At 35.2% G+C, this 27,144-nt stretch overlaps 1 protein-coding gene and 1 pseudogene across 1 annotated transcript; both read left to right on the top strand.

Moving 5' to 3' along the window:
* Positions 1 to 2,039: 2,039 nt before the first annotated feature.
* LOC133300356 (disease resistance protein RUN1-like) lies at positions 2,040 to 14,506 on the top strand (annotated as a pseudogene).
* Positions 14,507 to 15,948: 1,442 nt separating this feature from the next.
* Positions 15,949 to 19,941, top strand: LOC133300355 (uncharacterized). Its single transcript, XM_061499878.1, has 4 exons — positions 15,949 to 16,059; positions 16,175 to 16,371; positions 16,678 to 16,755; positions 17,395 to 19,941. The coding sequence occupies exons 2-4, from the start codon at positions 16,270 to 16,272 to the stop codon at positions 19,579 to 19,581; spliced, it is 2,367 nt and encodes a 788-aa protein (XP_061355862.1). The 5' UTR covers positions 15,949 to 16,059; positions 16,175 to 16,269; the 3' UTR covers positions 19,582 to 19,941.
* Positions 19,942 to 27,144: the final 7,203 nt, after the last annotated feature.

Here is a 27,144-nt window from a genome sequence, read left to right as displayed (position 1 = left end):
GAATCCTACAAGGGGAATTTCCAAAGATCCTTCTCTTTTACAATGCATTTTCGTTACTTCATTACAACTTGCAAACACCTAGGAATGCTTCCACTAAATTCCTATTTTGAGTTTAGACACCAAGTCCTTTTTACTTAGGCATTCTTACTAACTCATCCATTTTCACTCATTTCCAACACACTATACCTTCACAATTCTTAAGATAAAATTTTTTGCACAACAACCTACTCTTCATCTATGATGGCCGAACATGTAGAGGAAATCATAGGATTTTTTTCTAATTTTTTTACATACATGCAAATGCTTATTTTCATTTTATACATCAAAATATCAATTATTCCTCATCAATACATATTTTAACACATCATGCTTTTCCACCCAAGGCATATACACAATTTTATAACTTAAATAATCAAAACAACATCATGGAAATAGAGGTTTGTTACCTCAAATCAACTACCCAAAGCCTAGAAGACCTACACCAAGAGAATCTCCATCAAAAACTTCATTTTGCCCTCTTGATGAATAGTACACGAATTTGGGGAAGGAAATATCTCCTCACACAACCAATGATAGCTCAAATAAATGGGTGGGATGGACTCATTGGGTGGTTTCCCATCGATTTCAAGTAGTGGGACTTGTGATTTGGTTAACTTTGGAGTGAGAATCAAAAAAAATGAAGAACCAAACCCTACCCCCCCTTTTCACCAAGTGCAGCTCGGCTTCTTTGAGGAAGAGAGGAGAGAGAGCTGATTTTGAATAGTGCTCATTTGAGTCACTTAAGCTTTTAAGCACATGTGGCCCTTTTACCCGGTTGTTTTTCTATCGCGTATTTTTACTTAATTGACCCGGAACTTAACTTAAAGCTACAGATATATTTTTATTTTTCTAAAGTCATTTAAATTAATTTTTATTTCCTAAGTAACAATATTCATAATTCACAGTATGGTTTTTGCACCGTTTTTGACGAAATGCACTGTGCATCACTAATTGTACTTCCTTTACTTACGAAACTTAAAACTTATAAACTTATCATTTTCTTGGGCCTATATTGACTTGCTTGGCATATATTGGACTTTCTTATTCTTATTTCATCAATTATTTATTTCTGGACTCTACCGGTTGCTTAAACAGCAGTACAAAATACCCGGTAGAAACACTATTCACGAGATTTTCACGGAAAGTGCCAGACTATACAATTTTTCGTTCTGAACTCATATTTGTCATCAGAATTTTCAAATTATGTTCCTAAAATTATTTTGCTCATTTTAAGCTCTACCGGTTAATTCACAAAACTGTAAATTCTCCGGCAGAACGCACTGTTCATAACATAGTCATGATTACAGTCAAAATACTCGAAATCGCTCACTGAATCTAATTATGGCATTTAAATCCTTAAATTAAATCTCTAACTAAGATTTACCAGTTAGGGTCATTATAGTAAGCGAATTTTCTTGCTTTAGGATCACCTAAGAATTTTCGCAGATGAAAGGAAAACAGATTATAAAATGAGTTCCACCTTCTAATCAAGTGCCTACAACTACAAGTCTTGCAAGGAAAAAAGCAAAGTAGCCGGTTGATCATTATGGCTGTTCAATCTGCAACATTAAACTCACTGCCAAATAGTGGGAGGGCCTCAATGAACATCTAAAGTCTGTTGGAATGGCATGGAGATCTGCTGTTCATTGTGGAATGAACCAAAAAACGTAATTGTTAAATGTTTTGGAATTCATCAATAGAAAGATAGAATAAACATCCACCAAGTCTACATCACAGGTCCTCATCTTCACTGCTCAAATATGGTCAATCGTAACATCAATGATAGTTTGGATATTTATGATAAAGCAATTTGAATATTTATGTTGAAGCAATCCGGGAAACAGCCCCAATGGTAAGATTGCGTACAAGGATTGTCCTCACCCCACACTCACTATCAGGTTTAATTGGGGAGTGTTTTTTTTTTTTTTAGGGGGGGGGGGGGAGATATAGTTTTCCCTACGCTACTAGCTAAATATTTTGGTAAAATAATTGTAGAATTGATGGAAAATCTTCAATATAGCAAGAGAAAAGGTGATGATGAGTATGACTATGAAGAGGAGTTGGACCTAAGCAATGACATTGACAATCTGGACATGGAGTAGGAACAACATTCAACTTCCGTCAATAATGAAATCCCAGGAAGCTGTGGAATAGTGAATAACTAGAGATTAAAAGGTGTAGTAATCAACAAATACCCTGAGGAAACACAAAGTCTGTCATTGAGTCCATATAAAATTGATGGCCAGACATGGAATTCTATGATATTGGAGTATTTCAGTGTTGCAGCTAGTGATTAAAGTAATGTTGTAATAGCATTTCTACCTATAATACCAATTTTAATTGATCTGTTATCTTCTTGTCTTGCAGATGCAAATTCTACCAGAAAATTTCTGGCTCCTTTAGGAGAAACGCAACAAGAACCCCTTGTTTGTTACAAGTGTCCGTGAGGACCATGACAAAGAGCCAACGCTTCTAAAGAAAAGAAAAGTAGACAAGAATGGAAATCTTGTGCCATTATGCCTAAAATTTTGACTTTGCAACTTAGCCATGTGACCTTGTTAATCTTCTACCTTATCTTTTCATTTTGCATGCTCTCAAGAGTTAAAGTACCATTGTATCATCAAGTATAAACAGGAGCACCATTTTATCAGCAAAATTGCATAATCATGGAAGCAATTTATGCTTCTCCTTAAGCAGGGACCACTTATCTGTACCATTGTTTGTTCTTGGGTTTGCGTGGGAGGACACATTATCCTGTAGAGGAGGAGGGTGGTGGTCTGTTCTTGTTGTTGGAGAGGGAAATCTGGTACCCTCTGCTTGCACTAACAATGACGGAGGAGCCGCCAAACTGCGTGGCCAAGCTCTCGGGACTGTGCTCGGAGGAGTCATCCTCCGAGGTTTGGGAGAGAGGGTGCACAGGCAGTGTCCGCCATTGTTGGGTTGGGAAGAGACTATAGAGAGAGATTATTGCTAACAATGGAAGATTGCCGAAAGCTGAAAGTTATGGTATGAAGAACCAAGAGACAAGGCTGAAGGTTGAGATGGACAGGGCAAAGATAACAGAAGCTAATGTTGAAGCAGATTGGTTCAACTTTGGAGAATATTGCATTTGGATGAAAATGTTGGAGTGTCACTGCTAAATTCCTTGAAGACAATATTGAAGCAGATTGGTTCAAATTTTTCTTTGCTAGTGTGTTGTGGACTGTGGGAAAAATATGTTTGGTGGTTGATGACCTATGGCCGAAGTTTTCTTACACAAGATCCCTTTCTTTTTCTCCATTTATGTCTTCTAACATAACTTTTGCTGATACAATCTAACTTTTGTTCATAGAGTCCAATGTATGATATCAATATCATGCAATCTTATTTTGGATAATTGCACTGTCAGTTGTATCCTTCGGTGTCTTTTGTGTTGGATTGCAGATCAACCACTTAACTTAAGATTCTAGTAACTTCACCGAGAATTGAATACATATATACCTTTAATTCAAATATATATATATATATATATATATATATATATATATATATATATATATATATATATATATATCTTACAAGTTCAACTATCTTACAAGCTCAACCATGTGTTATCCAGTATAATTGTTATTGCACTGATAAGAATATATATATCTTACAAGTTCAACTATCTTACAAGCTCAACCTTGTGTTATCCAGTATAATTGTTATTGCACTGATAAGAACCACAATTAGCAATAGTTTAAGGTAAACTTCCATGTTGTGCAACATGCCTTCAAATTACACGTACCCTATAGTGAAAACCTTGGTGAAAAATCACTTGATTTACATTGTTCTTAGAGTAACAACTTTAATTATGTATATGTTCAACTTTGCTTCAAAGCTCTTTCTGTCATCCATAGATGGTATATTTCATGCGATAAAACATTAATAAAAATAATGTTATGTAATTGAATTCCTTTTTTATGATATGTGGGTTGTCATCTTGTTCCTACTGACCATCTTTTAAGAGCTTGTTCCGTCGTGATAGATGTTTTCTCCAGACAGAGACAAGAATGCAGATTGCAGAGAGGATAATCTTTTTGACTTCCTGAGTATGTATATTTTTTAATGTATCAAATATAAATATTTCAAAAGCTGCAATATTAATTCCTGAACTTTTTAGGTACCACCCTTGTTAGGGAGTGCTTTTTTTGGATTATTCATTTGACTCTTGTTTCTTTCTTTCTTTCTTTTTCCAGAAGTTTGTGAATATAAGAGTTTTGGATTTCAGCGAGTGTAAAAACATAGCAGAGATACCTGATGTATCTGGTGTATCAAATTTAGAAAAAGTATCATTCCAAGGATGTAACAATTTAATTAAAATTCACAAATCGATTGGGTTCCTGGATAAACTTGGAATCTTGAATTCTTTTGGTTGCAGCAAGCTTAGGAGTCTTCCATCTATCAAGTTGACCTCTCTTAAGGAACTCGAGCTTTTGAATTGCTGGAGGCTTGAGAGTTTTCAAGAAATATTTGGAGAGATGGAAAATATAAAAGAACTTTATTTGGAAGGAACTCCTATAAAAAAATTGCCACTATCAAGTATCAATTCGGAATCTTACTCGGCTACAAAAGATAGAACAGTATGAATGTGGACTGGTTCAGATAGAACACTCTGGGATGTGAAGTATTGAATTTATCTAAAGAGGATGAAGATGAAAAAAAAGTGAGCTCAAAGTTGGAATTTTTTAATCTTGAAATGTGCAAGATATCAAATGAATTCCTTCTAATTGGTCTCACTTGGTTTGCCAACGTGAAAGAGTTAGTCCTGTCTTAACACTAATTTCACGATGCTCCCGGCATGCATCAAAGAATGTCTCATCTTGAAGAATCTTAATTTGAATGGGTGCAGGCTTCTTCAAGAAATCAGAGTGATGTCACCCAACATAGAATTATTCTCTGTTGAAGATTGCACATCATTGCAAGAATTGGACCTTACACTTCTTCCTGCGTGCACAAAGGATGTCACTATTTGAGGAAATTAAAGTTGGATGGTTGCCACAATCTTCAAGAAATTAGAGGAATTCCGCTGAAGTTGGAATTTCTCTCTGCAGCAAATTGCAGATCATTGACTTCCTGGTATAGAAGCATGTTATTGAATGAGATTCCAACTTCATTACATATTTCATTTTTATAATTAATATTTGCATTGATTCAGACCCTACATATATGTATGTGTTGCTAATTTTTTGAATTATTTATGTCTAAAAGGAATTGCATTGAACCGTTTCCTTTTTTTTGTTTTTTCAATTTCCCAAGAAGGTAATATAGTAATTTTTTGATCTAAAACAGACATACTTGATTGGTTATGTGGAGGCAGTACCTTCAGAAAATGAATGAAATCCTGTGGTGTTTTCTATTGATGTTGTTCCTTCCCATGAAAAGGATAAGCTTTTCATGTTACCATGTTGGGTGGGTCTACAAATTGGACTCCGTGTATTCAAACAAAAAATGTAGCATGGAGGATATCAGATTCGCTGTTGCAGAACCAACATTCAATGTAGTATTTTCAGATTCAAGCCCAAGAGAAGTGGAAGGATGCCAGCTTACTTGCGGCACTACCAAGGGACTTAAGGACCATTGATCTAATCCATGTGGTGTTAACTGTGTATTTTCGTATGTCTTCAATTGTGTTTCTGTTAGCAATTTGAAATTCCCACTTGTATTTTCGTATTTTCTGTTGGCTTTATTGGAACCGCATGTGTAACAGGCCAGAGTGTGACTTTCGTTGCTTCTCCAGTATTGAATGAAAATGTGAATTGGGATTCAAATTTAATGATATCAATGCGGACAAGTAACGCTGTAGCACCATTAGTGTCTGAGGTAAATAGTAAGGGAATACATCCTCTCATTTCTTATTTAATATGGTTATGTCATGTTTCAATCATTCTTGGGCTAATCAACTGTTATCTTTTTGTCATTTCTTATTCTAACACTTTTTTCTCTTATTTCTCATTATCACTGATTTGCTCATAAATAATTATTTATTTTTATTTATTTTTTAGTTTTTTCTCTTATTTATTTATTTCTCTTATATATATATATATATATATATATATATATATATATATATATTTTTTTATAAAATTTTTGAACATAGAACTGAATCATAATCAATTTTGAACAACTTATAAATTAGAAAAAAATAAACCAAATTAATTTCATAAACTGAATTGTTTTTTTCAATTCAACTTAACTTGAAAAGATACTAGACTGGATTGTGCAAATCCCAAATATATAGTAGGGATGTATCATGTATAGCTGAGGAAGAAGACTAATTTCTTGCTCTATGCAAGCTCGTGCTTGGATTACAAAATTCAAAGCATTTCACGTGCATAAAGATGAAGGGTCTCATGTGAGTAGCATAAACAATTGATTACACTACCAATAACAAATATTTTTATAGAATGACAAATGGAAAGATAATAGAAATGGCTCCTACGAAGGAGAAAACTTTTAATGATTAAGGTTCACAAAAAACAGGTGTTCCACTTTGAAAAATATGAGATATAAATAAAAATATAAATGAAAGAAAAAAGTAAAGAGAATTTTTTTTTTTTTTTCACATTTCTAAAAAGGAACTAACTACCCACTTTTTATGGTCTCGCTTCTGTATCACCGAATTTTTTTTTTCTTTATCATAGTTGTACTACAGTACTACCAGCTATATAGCGGGTATTGCACAATTATCATTTTGAATTCTTATGAAAATATCTAACTTTTGTGCCGTCAATTTCTTATTTGCTGGTTGAAACTAATATCAATTACTTTGAGACAAATATGTGTTTCTGTTAGAGATCAAGATTTTTTATATCTCTCTAACCTTTTTCCTATGATGTCTTTCTGAGCTTTCGAGGAGAAGATACTCGCTATGGCTTTACTGGTAATCTATATGATAAACTCTGTCAAAGGGGAATCCGCACCTTCTTTGATGATGGAGAGCTTCAGGGAGGGGACTCAATCAAGCCATCACTTGTCAACGCAATTGAAAATTCCAGGACTGCCATCATCGTCTTCTCTAAGAACTATGCATCTTCCTCTTTTTGCTTAGATGAACTTGTCAACATCATTCGTTCCATTAACGATAAGGGTCGCTTTGTTTTCCCGGTTTTTTATGACGTGGATCCTTCTGATGTGAGGCATCAGAGAGGTAGCTATCAAGAAGCACTGGCTCTTCATGAGGAGCGGTTCAAGGATGACAAGGAGAAGCTGCAAAAATGGAGAAAGGCTCTGAGTCAAGCGGCTGACTTGTCTGGCTATCATTTTAAACTTGGGTACCTTTTATTTCATTTCTTTCAATTTTTCGTTATTCTAACTCTAGTGATTCAAGTATTAAAACTTACTTGAACAAGTCAATTCATTGTATATCAAACACTCTGAAAATTGTAATAATAATAAGTATCTTCAAGACTTATAATATGGGATGCATTTAGAATTGGATGATTTCATTTGCATTTCTTTGATTGTACAGGGGTGGATATGAATATCAGTTTATTGAGAGGATCATTAAAGATGTCTCCAACGGGATTAATGCTGCTCCTTTACATGTTGCGGATTGCCTAGTTGGAATGGACTCTCGAGTGCCAAAAGTAAAGGAGCTTCTGGATATCAGCTCCGACAGAGTTCACATGGTAGGGATCCATGGAATTGGGGGAATAGGGAAAACAACTCTTGCTTGGGCAGTTTATAATTCAATTGCTGTCCGTTTTGACAGTGTGTGTTTTCTGGAGGATGTGAGAGAGAATTCAAATAAATATGGCTTAAAACATCTCCAAGAGATGCTTCTTTCTAAACTAACTGGAAACAAGGATATTATATTTACAAGTGTCAAAGAAGGAATTTCAGAAATAATAAAAAGGTTACATAAGAAGAAGGTTCTTTTGATTCTTGATGATGTTAATGCATCAAAGCAGTTGCAAGATATGGTTGGAGGACCTAATTGGTTTGGTCCTGGCAGCAGAGTTATCATTACCACTCGGGACAGACATTTGCTAGCAAGACATGGGGTTGAAAGAACATATGAGGTGGAGGAGTTGAATGAGAAAGATGCTTTTGAATTGCTTAGGTGGAAAGCTTTTAAAAATAAAAAAGTTGATCCAGGTTACGAGGACATTTTAAACCGTGCAGTAATTTATGCTTCTGGTCTTCCATTGGCTTTGGAAGTAATAGGTTCAAACTTGTTTGGAAAAAGTATAGAAGAATGGAAATCTGCATTAGATCAGTATAAAAGGATTCCTAATAAAGAGATCCAACAGATACTTAAAGTAAGCTTTGATGCTTTGGAGGAAGAAGAGAAGAGTGTTTTTCTTGACATTGCTTGTTGCTTCAAAGGATATCAATTAAGAGAAGTTGAAGATATACTTCGTGCTCATCATGATGAGTGCATAAAACATCACATTCGAGAGCTGGTTGAAAAGTCTCTCATAAAGACTAGTGAGTATGGTGAGGTGACACTACATGACCTGATAGAGGAAATGGGTAAGGAAATTGTCCGACAAGATTCACCTAAAAAACCTTGGAAACGAAGTAGGTTATGCTTCCATGAAGATATAGTTCAAGTTTTAGAAGACAATATGGTAAGAGTGAGATGATTGATTTATTTTTATTTTTTCATTTGAAACATTAATTTATCTCTTTGACAATTATATGCTCATGGCAAGTCATTTATTCTTTATTTTCAATATTTTGTTGACGATATTAATTGAATTTTTTTTCTCTTTTATTAGAACTATATTTGGCTATATATGTTTTATGACTGACTAGCTTTTTGTGTTCAAAAGGGAACTAGTAGAATTGAAATCATGTATCTGCATTTCCCCGAATTTGAAGGAAGAGTGAACTGGGATGGAAAGGCCTTGAAGAAGATGACAAACCTAAGAACACTTATTATTAGAAATGGTCATTTTTCAGAAGGTCCACAACAACTTCCAAAGAGTTTAAGAGTGCTGGAATGGTGGGGGTTTCCTTCACTTTCATTACCTTCAAATTTTGATCCAACAAAACTTGCCCTATTCAGGTTACCATATAGTTCTTTAATGTCACTTCAGTTGCCCAAGTCACCAAAGGCGAGTATTATAAGTTGTTTTCTCTAATGTTGTATATTAATGAATTCATTTTATGATTATTCATTTAATTCTTGTTTCTTTCCTTTTTTGTTTTTGTTTTTTCTTTTGTTTAGGTGTTCAATAATTTAAGAGATTTGGATTTTAGCTGTTGTGAATTCATAACAGAGATACATGACGTATCTGCTGCTCCAAATTTAGAAGAAATTTCATTCTCAGGATGTGTGAATTTAATTAAAATTGATGAATCCGTTGGATTCCTACATAAGCTTAGAATCTTGAATGCTTTTGGTTGCGAAAAGCTTATGAGTTTTCCATCTCTCAAGTTGAACTCTCTTGAAAAACTCAATCTTTCATATTGCTCGAGTCTTGAGAGTTTTCCAGAAATATTAGGAGGGATGGAATATTTAGCAGAGCTTGATTTGCATGGCACTTCCATAAAAAAGTTGGCCCAGTGTTTCGAGCTCCAGAGCAAGGAATTCCGGTTGCCCAAGTCACCGAAGGCAAGTATTATAGGTCATTTTCTCTGATGTTGTATATTAATGAATTCATTTTATGATTATTCATTTAATTCTTGTTTCTTTCCTTTTTTTTCTTCTTTTGTTTAGGCGTTCGAAAGTTTAAGCGTTTTGAATTTTTGCTGGTGTAAATTCATAACTGAGATTCCTGATGTATCTGCTGCCCCAAATTTAGAAGAAATTTCATTCTCAGGATGTTTGAATTTAATTAAAATTGACAAATCCGTTGGATTCTTGCATAAGCTTAGAATCTTGAATGCTTTTGGTTGCAGAAAGCTTATGAGTTTTCCACCTCTCGAGTTGCCCTCTCTTAAAAAACTCGATATTTCAGGTTGCTCGAGTCTTGAGAGTTTTCCAGAAATATTAGGAGAGATGAAATATGTAACCGTGCTTTATTTGTGGCGCATTGCCATGAAAAAATTCCCATTTTCATTTGGAAATCTTAGTCAGCTACAATCAATTGGTCAGACGACGACTACTTCACTTATTAGATTAGTATTCGCCGCCTATCCCGAAAAAAAATGGGATGAAATAGAAAGAACGCTAAGCGCTAGCGCTATAGTATATCCATTTTTTTGGGGGGGGATTTGCTTCTTCACAAGCTTATCCCCGCCCCGACCGGCAGCTGCTGGGTCTCCCCATCTCTCCGATAATGCTGAAACTATGTAGAGAGGGACAGATAGAACTCCCAAGTAGCATTGTCATGTTACCGAAACTTGAGCGGTTGAGTGTTGAGGAATGTGAAGAGTTGCAATTCTCTAAATGGGGTGAAGGTGAGAAAAAGGTTAGCTCAAACGTGAAATGTCTTAAACTCACAAAATGCAAGATATCAAATGAATTTCTTCGAATAAGTCTCACTTGGTTTGCCAACGTTGAAAAGTTAGTCCTGTGTGAAAGTGAGTTCACAATTCTTCCAGCATGCATCAAAGAATGTCTCTTGTTGAGGGATCTTTATCTGCAAGGGTGCAGGCTTCTTCAAGAAATCAGGGGGATTCCACCCAATATAGAACTTTTCTATGCTTCCGATTGCACATCATTGAAAAATTTGGACCTCACACTTCTTCCTGCTTGCACCAAACAATGTCGCTCTTTGAGGTCACTTTGGTTGAATGGTTGCAAGAATCTTGAAGAAATTAGAGGGATTCCGCCGAACTTGGAATTTCTCTATGCAGAAAACTGCAAAGCCTTGACTCCCCAGTGTAGAAGCACTTTATTGAATGAGGTTCCTATTTCATTTTATAATTGATATTTGCATTGACTCAGAAACTACTTGTATATTTATGTGTAAACTTATGAATTATTTATGACTAAAAGGTATTGTACGAGGCTGGAGGCGAGAAGTTTTGTTTGCCTCGGAGGAAGGGGATTCCAGAGTGGTACGAGCACCAGAGCAAGAAGTTTTGTTTGCCTGGAACGAGGATTCCAGAGTGGTTCGAGCACCAGAGCAAGGAACTGCCAATTTCTTTCTGGTTTCGCAACAAACTCCCTGCCATATCTCTCTGCTTTGTTGCTCGACACAGTTCATCCTATTCCTCAAAACATTCCCTCGAATTGATCATCAATGGAAAGAAAATGTCTCCTCAGTGTGATTTCTCATGCCAAGATGATCATATAGTAATTTTTCATCTGAAACGGATACAGTTGGATAAAGTACTTTTAGAAAATGAATGGAATCATGTGTTTTTTATTGATTCTGTTAGTCATCGTCATGGAAGAAGGAAGCAGGTAATCAAGCCGGGCCAGATACAAGCTGGACTCCATGTACTCGAACAAAAATGTAGCATGGACTATTTCCGATTCTGTGATCCTTATAAAATTTCGGCTATTTATGCAGGTAAAGAATCTGGTCACATTTATTTCTCTTATATTCTGGTTAACTGGAATTTTATGCAGTGAAGGAGTTCTTAAGAAAATAATTTTATTTTATTCTTGTCATGCAACTTCAAAAGTGGTTTTGGATTCAGAATTAATAATGTCAAGCTTGGCTAGTTAGTTATACTGCTAGTGATGAAGCTGAACCCAGCTTTCCTTGGAGATTTTTTGGTCATTAGACAGTTTGGTTTACCTTTAAAAATGGAATAGAAATTTAGAGGAGTTTTATATGAAGAATTGATATAAGAAAACTATTCATTGCAAGTAATTGTAATGATAATTTTTTTATCAAGTTAATTATAAAATTAAAATGACGTAAATCTTTTGGTCCATGCTATCATTCAATTTTTGTAAGTGAAGTTTTTAATTTTTAATTTTTAATTTTTTTTTTAAAAAAAATTAATGGATATTTATGCTATTTAATTATATTATTAATTATAATCTCAGATAGTTCCCTGTAACAAAGATAACTATAGAAAGAAATTTTTCACAGCCAAATAATGTAATTGAATCAGTATGTCGTTTCTTTTTTTTAGTACATATCAGTATGTCGTTTTTTGTTTCACGAAAACTATTCCTTATATTATCATGTACTAAGAATAAAAATACAAGCATCAAATTTAGAGAGCAAAAGAAAACATGAGATACGTAATGTTGTTAGTTTATACATGAATTATAGAAAAAGTAAACATAGGACATAAATCTCGAAATAAATCTAATGAAGCAACTGAGCTCGGCCTTGTTAGTTGTTAGTTGTTTGATTTGAGTGTGTCTGTATAATCCAATTTGATCGTACGATGGCAGGTGGATCCTCTTCTTCCTTCTACTCTCAGTTGATACCTGCTCCACGAGTTAATACTACCTTCAATGTCATTCTCAGCTATCGAGGAGTTGATTCCTACGCAGGCTTTACTGAAAAACTTTGGAATAGACTCCGTGAACAGGGATTACACATCTTTCGTTGTGACGGGGATCGTCACGGAGGAGAGGAAATCATACCGTCATGTATCACTGATATTGAAAATTCCAGAACTGCCATAGTTGTCTTCTCTAAGAACTATGCATCTTCCTCATTTTGTTTAGATGCACTTGTCAACATCGTTGCCTGCATCAAAGATAAGGGTCGCTTTGTTTTGCCGGTTTTTTATGACGTGGATCCTTCTCATTTGAGGCATCAGAGTGGAAGCTATCAAGAAGCAGTTGGTTGTAATGAGAAGAGGTTCAAGAATGACACTGAGAAGCTCCAAAAATGGAGGATGGCTCTGCATCAAGCAGCTGACTTTCCCGGCTATCGTCTCACACTCGGGTACCTTCTATTTCATTTCTTTCATTTTTCATATTTCTAACTACAGCGATTCAACCTTCAAATATAAGGAGGAAAAAAAGAAATGCTTCTTGTATGTCAAACACTTTTGAGTTGTATTAATAATAAAAAGTATCTTCAAGACTTATATGGGATGCATTTAGTGTATTATGATTTCACTCGTATTTCTATGATTCGACAGAGATGGATATGAACATGATCAGTCTATTAACAGTATCATGGGAAAAGTCTGCCACGAGTTTGAAATCGCGCATTATTGAGTGCTACAAGTAATGGAGCTTCTGGATATTAGCTCCGATGAGTCCACATGGTAGGGATCCATGGAATTAGGGGAATCGGTAAAACAACGCCAGAGCAATATTAACCTTCTACCGTCAAGCAAAAATTTGAGAGCTGTGAAAGTGTAAATGAAGCCAAAAGAAAGGGAATGGTAAAATGCAACACCAACAATGGAGAGGACAATGGGTGGAGTCCAGTAATGAAGCTGCTACCAATGACAAAGGTTAGAATGTATTGATGGCATTCCTAACTGATATATTAATCTCTAGTGTCTAATTCTTACTCTAGAAACAAAAGAGTTTACTTGGTAACCTAGTTATACATCTCTTTTATTATCTGGCTCTTCATACGTTACTCACTATACATACTGCTTCTTACTGTAGTTAGAGCTGATAACCAATGCATGAGCATGCCCTTGCCCGTAAAACTTTCTGGATAATCTGAATAATGCCTTGAGTTATTTTAGCACAGGGATACATTTTAAGGTCGCTCAAATGCATGGTGATTTTCCCTAATTTGAAAAGACTACTACCTAGCTGTCAGGATCATTCCTTGTTGAAAGCCACCCCATGAGGGATCGTATATCTCTTAGGATTATATCTATCTTATTACATATTTGCATACGTATTGTGCTCAATTCATAATAGCATGTAAATATGTATATATAAATGTCATTTACTTGGATTGTCACGCTTGCATTGCATCATGTAAAAATAATCATTCAAGTGCCTTGCCTCACCGCGCCTTACACGCACCTTTTAGTGCCTTTGACTACACTTATTAAATAACACTTATTAATTTGTTATATTTTTTAAAAGGATATATGTGTCTGGTCTAATGTGATTTGTAGTTGGAATAGAACTACTGTCAGTTATGTTTGTAGAAAGTTCTCAATTTATTTTACATTACCTAGAGCACGCATATGTACGTCTGTATTAAACTAAAGAAATGAGAAAATAAGTGAAGAGATTTGTTGTAAGTAAATGACATAAGCAGAATGCGGTTGGTTTACTTGATCTTAAAATATTTACATTTGAAAAATGCTGATAATAAGCATGAAATATCATAGTTTAGTCATTTAACTTTGTATCCATTGGAATAGGGGGATCAAGTGACTAGCGAGAAAAGCCAACCCTCCTCAAGTATTGCTTGGGATCCAATTCATTGGAATATCAATAATCAAGAAGACCAATTTGTTTCAAACGACAAAATCTCCATGAGTGACGAGAGACCTCATGTGATTGTATCTGAATCTAATCAAAGAAGTGGCAGGTGGCAATTCTGCTTGTGCGATCTAATCCCCTTTGTTGTGATATTCTGTTCTTCCTCCTCCTCTCTGACTGCTCCGTGATTTTTTCTGAGATGTCCCCCACCCCTTTTGCCAATGTTAAACATACCATATTAGTTAAATTATTTACAAACTTGTATTTGATTGGTGATTTATCATATGTTGATGTAAATATTTAGTTGTATAATTTATTTTTAGTGATATTAGTGTTTGAAAACTTCCTTGCTTCGGTTCAACCCGAGACACATATCTTACAAGGTCTATGATAATCAATTTTGATAATACCCACTTGGAGCTATGGAATATGTGCAATGTACCCAACATTACGATTTACGTGATTGTGATCCCAAGATTCCCAACTAAAGCAGAGGAAAAAACCACGCGGCACTGCTATTTTTTAAAGAAAGTTTCGCAGAAAAAAATTCAATTATAAGAACAAGATTGGTGCTCAGGCATTCTGTCAAACAACTGCCGTGTAACCTCATCACGCCCACATCTCACAAACACCAAACATTTTATTCATTGTTACTTACATTTTTCAAAGACATTTAAACATAATTTGAAAATTTGACAATTAATAAATATTTAGTAACTTTCTTAAGTACCGTACTCATAAAGTACCGTAACAGCTCCTCAATTTTATTTTTTTCTGGAAACTCCTCAGTGTTAAACATTATTTTTGTGAAATTAAAAAAAATAAGCGACACATTTCATACAGTACGAAACTAGAGGAAGAAAGAGAAATTCAAATAACAGTGGAACAAAATGAGGGGAGTGAAGAGGATGTATCCATGTATGTTGTTTCCCAACAATTAAATTCCATTTAATTGCATGAACATTGCCTTTTTAATACTTATAAATTTTAATTATAAAAATGTTATTATTGTATTTAAAATAATTTTTTATATAACAAATTGCGCTAAATATTTTTTTTTTCATGCTAAATATTTTTTTTTTTCATGCTAAAAAAAATTTCCGTGAGAGAAAAAAATTAAAGTTTGCACACAATTACCCTTGCTTAGCCATTTTGAAGAAATTACCAAAAAAAAAGGCTACTAAAGAAAAATATGGGCAAAAATCTAAAAACATGCCGTGGACGGTAAAAATAAAGTAAAGAAATATACAAATAAAATATAGTGATTCAGAATTGTGAAAAATAGTTTGTTAAGAGTTTTTTTTTTTTCATGATTGTTCTTATTATTTGTAAAATCATGTACCTTTCCACTCCTATCAATTGTACAATTTGAATTCGAGTACAAATTTTTCCGATTGATATGCAATATGTTCCGTATTATAAATCATTGTTGATGTACTTATACAAAAAAATAAAAATAAATCATTGTTGATGTTAATAGTTTGTCATGACATTAAAATAATGAGAGCCTTCTATTATTTTAAACTGTTTTTACAAAAAAAATTTAAAAAAAAAAAGAAAAGAAAAAAGATTAACGTATGTAAAGTAAAATATCTGTATAGAATTATAGAAATATTATTAGATGAGTTATGAATATGGCTTCTAAAATTTTGTGGTATTAGCAGTTACAACTTACAACTGCTGCGAAGTTTGAAGTTACGCGCGTGTTCCTTTCCTTCATTCTACATTTGAGTCTTTTGCTTCTTCTTCTTCTTCTTCTACTATTTGTTCTTCTTATGCAGGTACTTCTGCATTTTTCTTTATTTATTCATATTCGAATTAAAACGATTCGTTTTGGTTTCAATTGATTCACATTCGCAGATGAACCCTAACGCACCCGATTTCCTCAACTTTCAGACAATCAATTTGTGACAGATACACGCGCAAGTTTCCAAATTGAAGACAAAACACAAGTGCTCACGCTCAAATTCAAATACCACGAGTGCATTTCAATGGAATTTGAGAAAGCACACAATAATCTCCGTGCTATAAGACTCTTATATAGGCTTCTTGAAGATAATAGCCTCGCCCTGCAAAACGCAAATTCAGATGATGTCAGTGTTTTTTTTTTTTTTATAGTATATTAACATTTAAGTTTCATTTTTTTATCAACTATTTTCACTTGTCATGGGTTATCTTCATTTTTTGGAACGAGATTCTTCTCCCTGTTTCATTATTCTGTTGTGAGAGCTTTGATCCTAATTTAATGTGAGAGTTACAAAAAATGAAAGAAATACATTTTGTTATTCTTTTTTCTTTTTTAACATTCCTGCTGCTAGTTGGTATGCATACTTAGAGAAATCTGAATGCTTCTTAATTAATAACTCTCAGATATGTATATTTTCTTTTGTTTCTAGCAGTTGGTTGATAGAGCTCGACTTTTATTGAAAAGTTTGCTGGATGTTACGGTTGAAAGTGTTTCTGAGACTCATTTAAAGGTGCATACCGTTCATCCTTTTATAATGCGACCCTTCTTTATATATATATATATATATGGGAAAACATATATCCTTTTAAAGTTTAAAGGATATAACCTTATATCATTTTAGATCCTGACCGTTGATTTCCGTCCATCAACGGTTATAATTTATTGGGTCAAACTTAATGGGACAAATTTATTATTAATTAATTAATAATTTTGATCCAATAAATTATAACCGTTGATGGACGGAAATCAACTATTAGAATTTAAAATGATATAAACTTCTATCCTTTAAAATGACAGATGTTATTCCCTATATATATATATATAGGATCCTTTGACACCAGTGATATAAACTTCTATCCTTTAAATTTGACACCTCATCTGAGAGTCATTAGATCAAAAAATATCAATGATGTCACATGCTTACAAACCAGAGTCGTTGATCTTTTTTGATCTAATGGCTCTCGGATGAGGTGTCAAATTTCAAATTTGACTCTGTAGTCAAAGGATCCTACTTCACATATATATATATATATATATATATATATATATATAGCAATGCTTCTACTTCTAGCACACACTGGACCTACAGGCAGGAATAAGAATATGATTTCGGTTGTTTAATTTAGATTCTTTTATGATAACTTAACAGATCTTAGCAACACAAGAAGGTATATCTAAGACATCCATTGAACAAGAAAAAAATGTGGCCGAGCTGCAGTCAAAATCTCCAATGGCAGCCAACATTTCTCAAAGCCCTGTAAAATATCCTACTTGCAGTGAAATGACTTCACAGAAGAATGAGCAGCCCCACTTGAGATTGCTATCTAAGAAAGAACTGCCAGAGCTGTCGAAGTTTAGCATCTCAAATAATGTAGGAACAAACAGTAAATCACTATGCAGTCTAGGTGAGGAGAACAGTATGATGCAACAGAATTTAGTCAAGGCAACAAATCTATCTAATGAGAAGGGTATTTTACCCAACACAGAGAATAATAATGTGAATACTTTATATGGTGTTGGTGAGCATGCAAAAGAATCACGGCAAATTTTTGGGGCTCAAGCTGGTGAGTCCAATGAAGACAATAATATACCATTGACGAATAAAATTCATGAAACTCAATGTGATTCTAGTGCTGCTAGACGGGTTGAATCTCCAGATCAGAAGGGTGATTTCTCTAATGATTTGATCAATGCAATGAAAAGAATTGAATCTCGCATTCTAGCTTTGCAACTTTGTTCAAATTTGATGGATTCCACTAAGAACAGTGCAGGTCAACATACTAGGCACAAAGTAGCAAATTTAGATAATCCTGTAATACAGAGAAAAGATGGGACTGCAGTAGGTCAGTTGAGTTGTGGAAGGTCTCTCTTGGATGGACATAGGTTAATGAATCAGCAGACAGGTAAAGTAAGTTGTAAGGGTGAAAATTTGATTTCTGCAAATGAATTTGAGGAACCCTTTTTAGCTGAAAATGAAACATTGAATCAGAGTCAGGTGGCATGTCAAAATCTTGGGCTTCATTATAGTGCAGAATCTGCAAAGAGTGTTGATATACCAAAGCGGATTGGTAACCAGTTGGTATCAGGAGGAGAGGAGTTGAGAAATCGGAATAGGGTTCAACCTTCAGCACAGAACATGGCCATGATAGATAGAGTTGTGTCATTGAATAAGTTAGTTAGTGGTGACACCTATTTTGGGAGTCAAGCTAGTGAGTGTATTCAAGGTTTGAGGGTCCCTTTGAATCAAGATGATCTTACTAAGAAGCCTTCCCTGTTAGCTGGTCAAACAAATAGGGAAAGTTTGGTCAGAAAAAATCCAGTGGCTTGGTCTAAGACTGATCAGAATCAGAAGGAAAGGAGTCCTGAATCTTCCTATGCACAGAAATTAGTGGAATCCACACCCATTTTTGCCAGGAGAAAAAAGCCACCACCTCATCAGATGATAGTAAGACCAACTCTATTGGACCAGAGGTCCAGTGAGATTAAGGTGAATTCCCATCAACACAAAGACTGGTCAGTTTTGGAGAGGAGAGGAACTCATAAGACTGGTCATGCTGAACCTAGGAAGACAAGGGTTCGACCGCAAAATCATGAACTGGAGGAGTCAAGCTCAAACTCTCACCCTTCTTCTAATCAGACTTCTCAGCAAGGCAGTGCCAATAGTAGTAGTGACTCTGAGGACTACTCCTTGCCAAGTGGGACACAAGGTCCTACTTCAGGAAGGATGGTTGATGCATCATATGAAGGCAGCTCAGAAGAAAGTAGTAATTCATGTCTCTATAAGGATGATGGCCCTTCACAAAGAGTTGGAAGTCTCAAATCTTATAGATACCTTCGTAAAAGAAATCCTAAGAAAACAATCGGAGGCCTAAGGAGGCTGAAAAATAAATTGGGATTAATCTTTCACCATCATCACCACCATCATCATCACCACCATGTTGATGATCATGGTGGCATTCATTCTAAGGCAGGTCATAGACATTCTATGTGGAATCACTTGCAGAATGTCTTCCACCACAAAAATAAGCATGGGGTGCTAACAAAACAAAGAGTTGAGAAGACAAGGAGAGGGGCTATTACTAAAGTGTTGCCTCACACAAACCAGGTTGGGCAGTTTCACAGACTTGCAGAAGGGCTTGTGAGACACATCCGGCATTCGAAGAAACCAAATCCTTCCAAGCTTGGTGGGGTGAAAGGATCAAGGTACACCCCACACGGACATAGTATGAAGAAGCTGCATTGGTGGCAAATCCTTCGCCGACACCGGGGTGTGAAGCTGAAAAACAGAGGCCAAGTTAAAATGGGGTTTATAAGCCAAAAATCACTGAGGAAGTAAAGTGTGAGTTTGGGTGCATGTTTGAATTTCTAGTCTGGCAACTATTGCCTTCCAGCTCCTGGGTTTCAACTCCTATCAGATTCGCAGAAGATGTATATCCTCTGATTTTCTTCTATTTTTTTTTTTTTTAATATTTTGGCTCTTTTAAATCTGCGCTTGGTGATTCCCCAAACTCGGTTAATGTGGGCTTGGTGAAACTGGATTTTGTTTGTGCATGGTGATCCTGGGTTTTTTTAATGTATATGCACTGTCATTCTTTATATGCATGTTATGGTGCGTACTCAAAGCAGTTTCCTTACCTTTTATTGCTTACTTGAAACTGATTCTTGTATTTAAACTAAAGGTTTAGGATACTTTTAGAACTTGGCTTTAGATATTTAACTTTGTGTTGCTTTCAATGAATATAGATTGAGTATTTGTAGTTGTTTATATGTTTCTCTGAACTAGTGTTGACTGTTGCATATTTTACTTAATCAACATCAACATCACCTTTATCCCAAATTAATTGGGGTCGGTGGTAGATGAACTCACATGAAAGACACAAAACGGTTGAAAAAGATAAAAAATAAATAAAAAATAAATAAATAAATAAAAAATAATAAAAAAAAAATAAAAAAATATATATATATATATGTATATATAAATAAATAAAAGTTAAAAAGAAAGGGACAAGAAGAAGTGGGAGAAATGAAGGAGAAAAGGACTAAAAAGGGACCATCTGGAACATAGGAATAACAACAGGTCTAACCCTCCACCATACTTATAGCTTTTCTCCATTCCGTTCTAAGACATACCGTCCGCCAATCTATATCCCACTCCATTAAATCTTGTTTTACTACCTTCCCCCAAGTAAGTTTCGGCCGACCTTTGCCTCTTTTTGTGTTGTGCTCTTGGTAACAAACTTCTGTTCTTACAAGAGCATCCAGCGGCCTTCTCATCACGTGCCCAAACCACCTCAATCTATGTTCTCTCATCTTCTCGGCTACCGGTACTACTCCGACCTTTCGTCGAATATCTTCATTTCTTATCTTATACATCCTTGTGTAACCACACATCCACCTTAACATCCTTATCTCTGCTACTCCCATCTTATGCTCATGTTGCATATGTGCTGGCCAGCATTCCGCTCCATATAGCATTGCTGGTCTTACTGCCATTTTATAGAATTTTCCTTTTAACTTAAGGGAGATTTTGCGGTCACACAAAAACCCATATGCATTGCGCCATTTCATCCATCCTGCTCTGATTCTGTGATTTACATCCTCATCAATCTCTCCACCTTTTTGCAAAATGGAGCCCAAGTATTTAAAAGCATCTTTTTAGGGTACCTCTTGACCACTTAAATGCACTGGCTCTTGGTCCCCATCTCGTACCAGAGAAAACTCACACTTCAGATACTCAGTCTTGCTTCGACTTAATGTGAATCCTTTGGATTCCAATGTGCTTCTGCACAATTCAAGTTTTCTATTAACACCCTTCTTGCTCTCATCAATAAGCACAATATCGTCTGCAAAAAGCATACACCATGGCACTTCCTCTTGAATATCTTTTGTTAGTTCATCCATAACTAAGGCAAAGAGATAAGGACTTAGAGCCGACCCTTGGTGTACACCAACCGTGATAGGAAAATAATTTGATGTTCCGTTACAAGCTTTTACACATGTAGTAGCCCCATCATACATATCCTGGATTGTCTTTACATACTTTGATGGAACCTTTTTCTTCTCCAGAACCCACCATAAAACTTTCCTTGGAACCTTATCGTATGCTTTCTCAAGGTCTATGAACACCATATGCAAGTCCTTCTTCTTTTCTCAGTATCTTTCCATAAGTTGTCGCATCAAGAAAATGGCTTCCATGTTGCATATTTTACTTAATATCCTAATAAAATCTATCCTTTTAGGTAGCAATCTCAATTTTATCTTTGGTCCAGACCTTTCAGTTTTTGTTTAAAACTGGTGACTGGCCATCTTGATAATTTATCTTCCTCAAGCCACCAATATTTTTGAGAATTCTTAAGTGGGAACAAAAGGCTTGTCTAAAGGAAAAAGGTCAACTGCTCAACGCCCTTTTTGTTCTTATCTACTTATTATGTTTTACTTCCTTAAGTTGCATACCAATTTTGATTTGGAATAGCATAAACAATTATTTAATACCCTAGTAACGTATTGTTTAGTCATCTCTAGTTTCATATGATGCCACCTATGATTGCTGCAGTCTGTTGGGAGGCTCTGATTTCTGTGCCCAGATGCATCTTTCCTACGAAGTTGTGATTCCAATACTTTTCCTTCCTACAAAAGATGCATTGAGTTGCCATTTCATTGGTAGAATCTATCATTTTTTGTGTCTCATTTATTTACTGGTCTTTTTCTGGAGTTGTTACTTGTTAGGCCTCTAGGCTGTAGCTCTAAGTTTGCTAGCAAAACCATAAAGGGTGCCAAGCAAATGAGAAGACAGAAAGTAATTATTCCATCGTTCAGCATTGTTAGAAACACATGGTATAGGAAGCTTTTACATTTATCAGTCTTTTATGCTTCCAAAGGCTAATAATCTGAACCTGTTAGAATAATATAGCATGTCCTCTTTTAGAAAGATAACAAATAGACAAGGTGAGATTTACAGTTTAAATTACAGGGAAAGGAATGCATAGGATCACTAAATCCCAATCATAGGGCATCATTTGTGACCCTAACATAACATGTAATTTTATTTCAAGCAGAAAATATATATATATATATATATATATATATATATATATATATATATATATAACTTGAAGAAACAAGTGCCCATTAACTTAACATATGTGTAGAAGTGCAGCCGACGGAGAAAGGACTGAAGAACACGTGCTCAATGGTGAGTGGAACCAGAGGACAAAGGGCATGATGAGGTGGATGAGGGCTTCTTTGATGGGAGAGTGGTGAAAGGACCTTCAACATTAACCATGTTAACTGCTTGCCAATTTGTAGGCCTCAGAATGTGATCCACTTGCTCCAATGTTTAAATACTATATCTGGATGGTTTCTGCTGTATCTGCTGCCTTGCAATCCGTGGCTATCTTTGATAGGAACAGAGGAGATTGAACCTGTGTGTTGGTACCAAGAATTTATACTGTTTGGTTATATATGCAGTAGTTTGTGTAGTATGGGAACCACAATTATTAACACTAACGTGAACCGCATGTCTGTGCAACATGGCTTACAATTTAATTAGATGTTGTATGGTGAAAGCCTAAATGAAAATTCTCTTGATTTATCCGTTCCTGGAGTAGGAACTATAATTATCTATTTGCATAATTATAGCGAAAGCCTAAATGTTAATTATCTTAGGAGGTTGCCCCATCATCAACAAAGGATACACTTTTTGTTGTTGTTATTGTTACTGCATCTTATTTCTACTGACTATCTTAGGAGTTCACCCCATCATCAACAAAAGATACACTTTTTTAAGACTTGAAGATATGGTTGCCCCACCATCAACAAAAAATCATGTTTGTTCTTTTTGACTATTTATTTGGACTTAATTGTTTGATAAATGTGGTAATGCCGTGGGAATGAGGGAATACAACTGAACGTACATAAACAAGAAAACATGCTAGAAATAAGTTACACATGTTTGTTCCTGACATTGAAAGAATTATTTTATTCTTTCAATTGATTGTTTTTAAATCAAAACTCATTTTATTCTTCACCATTGTCAATTAAAATGGTATTAATGATATTTACACATTTATTTTTAAAAAAATCTTATAAATTTTACTAAGCAAGAAAAATTGTAAATTAAAATGTAAATTTGACTTCATTTATAAAAACAATCTAAAATTGAGAAACTGATAATATATTTTAACTTATGGTAGGAATTAGTAAATATCTGTTTGACCCTATTTATTTATAGGGATAAGATATTGTTACTACCAAATGTTATTATCATATTTTAACCATTGATGTTAGCGTCAATCAACAGTTATTATTTCCACAAATGAAACTCATTAATTAATTATTAATTCACAATAAATGATAACCGTTGATTGACGAAAATCAATAATTAAGATATGATAATAATATTATTTGGTAGTAACAATATCTTATCCCTTATTTATATTCAATTTTTCTTCTCCTTAAAAAGAGAAGCCGAGCCAAAACAATATTTTAGAATATTCTTATAGAAGCTAAAGTAGCTGATTTTTTATTTATGACTTTGTAATCACCAAACACCTTTAACTTTGTAAATTTATATTTATCTTTAAATTTAAAATAAATTTTAAAGATTTGATGTTTCTCATATTACAGGAGATAATTTTATTTTCTACACACGTATAAAAGTGTGTGAAACCCATATAAGATCATATCAAGAGAAGAGATAAAGAAAAAATATAGATTACACATATTTTTATATGTATAAAAAATAAAATTATCTTTTACCTCAAAATTAAAAAAAAATAGAGAGAGGCCAAAACATGTTCTAAAACTAAGTCCACAAAACATTTATGACTAATTTTTCTTGTTTTTGAAAAAAATGCTCAGATTTAGCATGTGATTGACATGACCCACTGCTTAACTGACTTGTCGAATTTTCAGTCCTTTGGGCCCAAGCCCATATCAATGGTTTCAGAGCTTGGCCCGGGCTTAAGCCCGAAGCCTACATAGCCTGAGCCGGTTCAGCTTTGTGTCCGTTTGACACAGTTCCGCTCTCTCTTTCACCCGCTGAGGTCTTTGAACTGCCATTGACACTGGAAAACAACACCGCTGCAGAACCCAGTTAACATTCTGTCTTTGTAATTCTTATTAGCAGTGGGCATTTGAGTTTCATCAGGTTCATTTCATGCTAAATCTAGAGCTTTCTTTCAATTTCAATATATGGTTTCGAAATTGATGTGGTGTCTGTTCCTTTGATTGCTGGCTTCAAGTGTTATAATTGACTTTGAATTGCAACAGACTGTAGTAGAGGACTTATTGTGATTTTTTTTATGATTGGGATCTGTGAAACTTAGAGAGTTGAAAAGTGAGGTGTGTGTGAACCATTGGGCACAGAGTTGCAAGTTTTGAGTATTTAAGAAGAAAAATTGGGACTTGTTGGCTTTAGCATAGGTTGCAAGCTGAAATTTTTGAAACTATCTTTGTAATGTACTAAACTGTAAAGTTCTAATTGCAATATAGATATATGGATAATGATCGTTTTACACGCATGATAGTGTAATTTATGCTCTTAATCTTGATCATAGATTCTATTTATATCTAATGGTCCTGATTTATTAAGTATATGAGCTGTTAGATTCAAGTAAATCAATTATCAAGATTTAATGTAAGACTGTTTATTCTTATATGGATATAAGAATAATTTGCCCATATATATATATATATATATATATATATATATATATATATATATATATAGAGAGAGAGAGAGAGAGAGAGAGAGAGAGAGAGAGAGAGAGAGAGAGAGAGAGAGAGAGAGAGAGAGAGAGAGAGAGAGAGAGAGAGAGAGAGAGAGAGAGAGAGAGAGAGAGAGAGAGAGAGAGAGAGAGAGAGGATATTCTTACACTAGTATAAGAGTTAGAAGTCTTATACTCTATCTTGACCATTGATCCACTTGTATTCAATGACTCACATTACTAAAAAATTAGAGTCCTTAGATATAAGTAGGATCAACAGACAAGATTGAGGGTGTAACTTACACTGATGTAAAATAATCCCCACCCACATATATATTTATATATATAAAGACCAGAAAACATTAGTACCTTATTTGTTGGCTTGTGCTTACACTCTTTCATAATTCTTAGTGGGAGTTTTATGAGCTAGATAGAAAGTACTATAGGAGTTCAATTCCTCAACAATTGAAATAATTTAGATTGGGCCTTTCTTATAGGATTTGGAAACAATGGTCTCTTCTTCTTATGTGGCATCATATATGGGGCAAGATATTCTTACACCGGTGTAAGAGTTAAAAGTCTTATACTCAATCTTGATCATTGATCCACTTGTATCCAATTACTCACGTTACTAAAAAATTAGAGTCTTTAGATATATGTAACACCCCGTTCTAGAACCGGTTTGTTAACATCGCATTATGATATTAAACGCAGTTACAATCACATTGACTCAATTAAAAATCTGGATAAATTTTTCTTTTTAAAACGATGCCGAATTTAAAATATCCAATTGCGTGATCATAACCATATTACTTTGCGGAATCAGATAAACCAAGCTTAACATCATGTTCTTATTCCATTTTTAAACCATTAATTTACTTCTTATTTATTTCCCAACTTCTACTATATTGTAGATCTCTTCGTTAGCTACGCGTGGTTTCAAACCGCTCCTCATTTGGAGCACTGTAGCCTAAGTTATGACAATTGGAAGCAACACAAGAGGGTGTTGATCACAGGCCCCGCGCGCTTCAGCGCGCTACCGGGCACTCAAGCGCGCGTTATCGGGTGCTAAAGTCTCCATCTGGGCGCTTAAGCCCCCATTTGGGACGTTTTAGCGCGCAGAGGCAGAAGCATCTCCTCCCTCAGCGGCTAAGGGCACTCAAGCGCGAACCAGGGCGCTCAAGCGCGCAACCCTGGGCGCTTCAGCCCCCACTCTGGGCGCTCCAGCGCGAGGAGGCCGAAAGCATTGGCTCTCACAGGGGCAGCAGGGCGCTAAAGCGCACTCCAAGGCGCTAAAGCGCGCTGCCAGGGAATTCCATTACCCTCATTTTTCAAGTCCAAGTCTAGGGGAAGATGCATCCTCATTCCAAACCCCAATTGTTCATGCCCCAATACTTAATCCTAGCACTCATCCAACCTTTTCTCATGAGATTTAGCTAGAATTTGGGCAGCATAACCTTTGTTTTCTCAACGTTTCCCAATTTAAACAAAAGGTACCTAATTGATTCTCAGCCCAACCAATTCAATAACTCAATACATAACAAGCATGCATATATTGAATTTCAAGTAGGCATCATTTACGGTACATATTCATTACAAATCATGGAACATAGCTTACAAAAGATTATGATCATTCCCTTGGCTCCCATCAACAAAAGAGACGACCAAAGGCATGAGCATAGGCTAAGTCCATTCCAATATACCAATCATAAATCTATCATTTCCTATAATTACAATTCTATACATGTGAGCTACAAAACAACATGTATAATCTCAACAAATGCAACACTTCATGCATATGCTAATCCAGATATGGCCACTTGCCACCAGAGGCTCCTGCAACATCCTTACCTGAAAGGGGGTCCCCACAACACGGGGTGAGATATACGAATATATCCAGTAAACCAGGGGTCCTTGGAGCATCTCTCCACCCCACAGTTCCATATCAGTGTAATAGCATAACAATAATAATGCAGTAAATACATATCTATGCAAAGTGCAATAACATCTCCAGGAGAAATCCCTCGAGCTCTCAAGATGTCCTAAGGAAACTCAGATGCAAATAGTCCTACTGGCCAGCTAACTACCAAGTATGATTTACGCATCGTCATGCAACATACCAACATAGGGAAACACCATCCTATGCCACACCAAATGCATACACATACGTATAACAAAGCATTACACTATTT

Source organism: Gastrolobium bilobum, unplaced genomic scaffold (assembly GCF_033153095.1).
Source record: "Gastrolobium bilobum isolate Gb01-03AN ecotype WA unplaced genomic scaffold, APGP_CSIRO_Gbil_v1 utg9597, whole genome shotgun sequence".
In the NCBI taxonomy this organism is placed as follows: domain Eukaryota; kingdom Viridiplantae; phylum Streptophyta; class Magnoliopsida; order Fabales; family Fabaceae; genus Gastrolobium; species Gastrolobium bilobum.
This window is presented reverse-complemented; position numbering and strand designations above follow the sequence as displayed.

Excerpts from the sequence above, each read along its gene's own strand:
- LOC133300355 (XM_061499878.1), top strand. The coding sequence starts at position 16,270 with ATGGAATTTGAGAAAGCACACAATAATCTCCGTGCTATAAGACTCTTA. Across the intron at positions 16,372-16,677 it reads AAAACGCAAATTCAGATGAT|TTGGTTGATAGAGCTCGACT; the intron begins GTCAGTGTTTTT and ends TGTTTCTAGCAG. Across the intron at positions 16,756-17,394 it reads TTTCTGAGACTCATTTAAAG|ATCTTAGCAACACAAGAAGG; the intron begins GTGCATACCGTT and ends ATAACTTAACAG.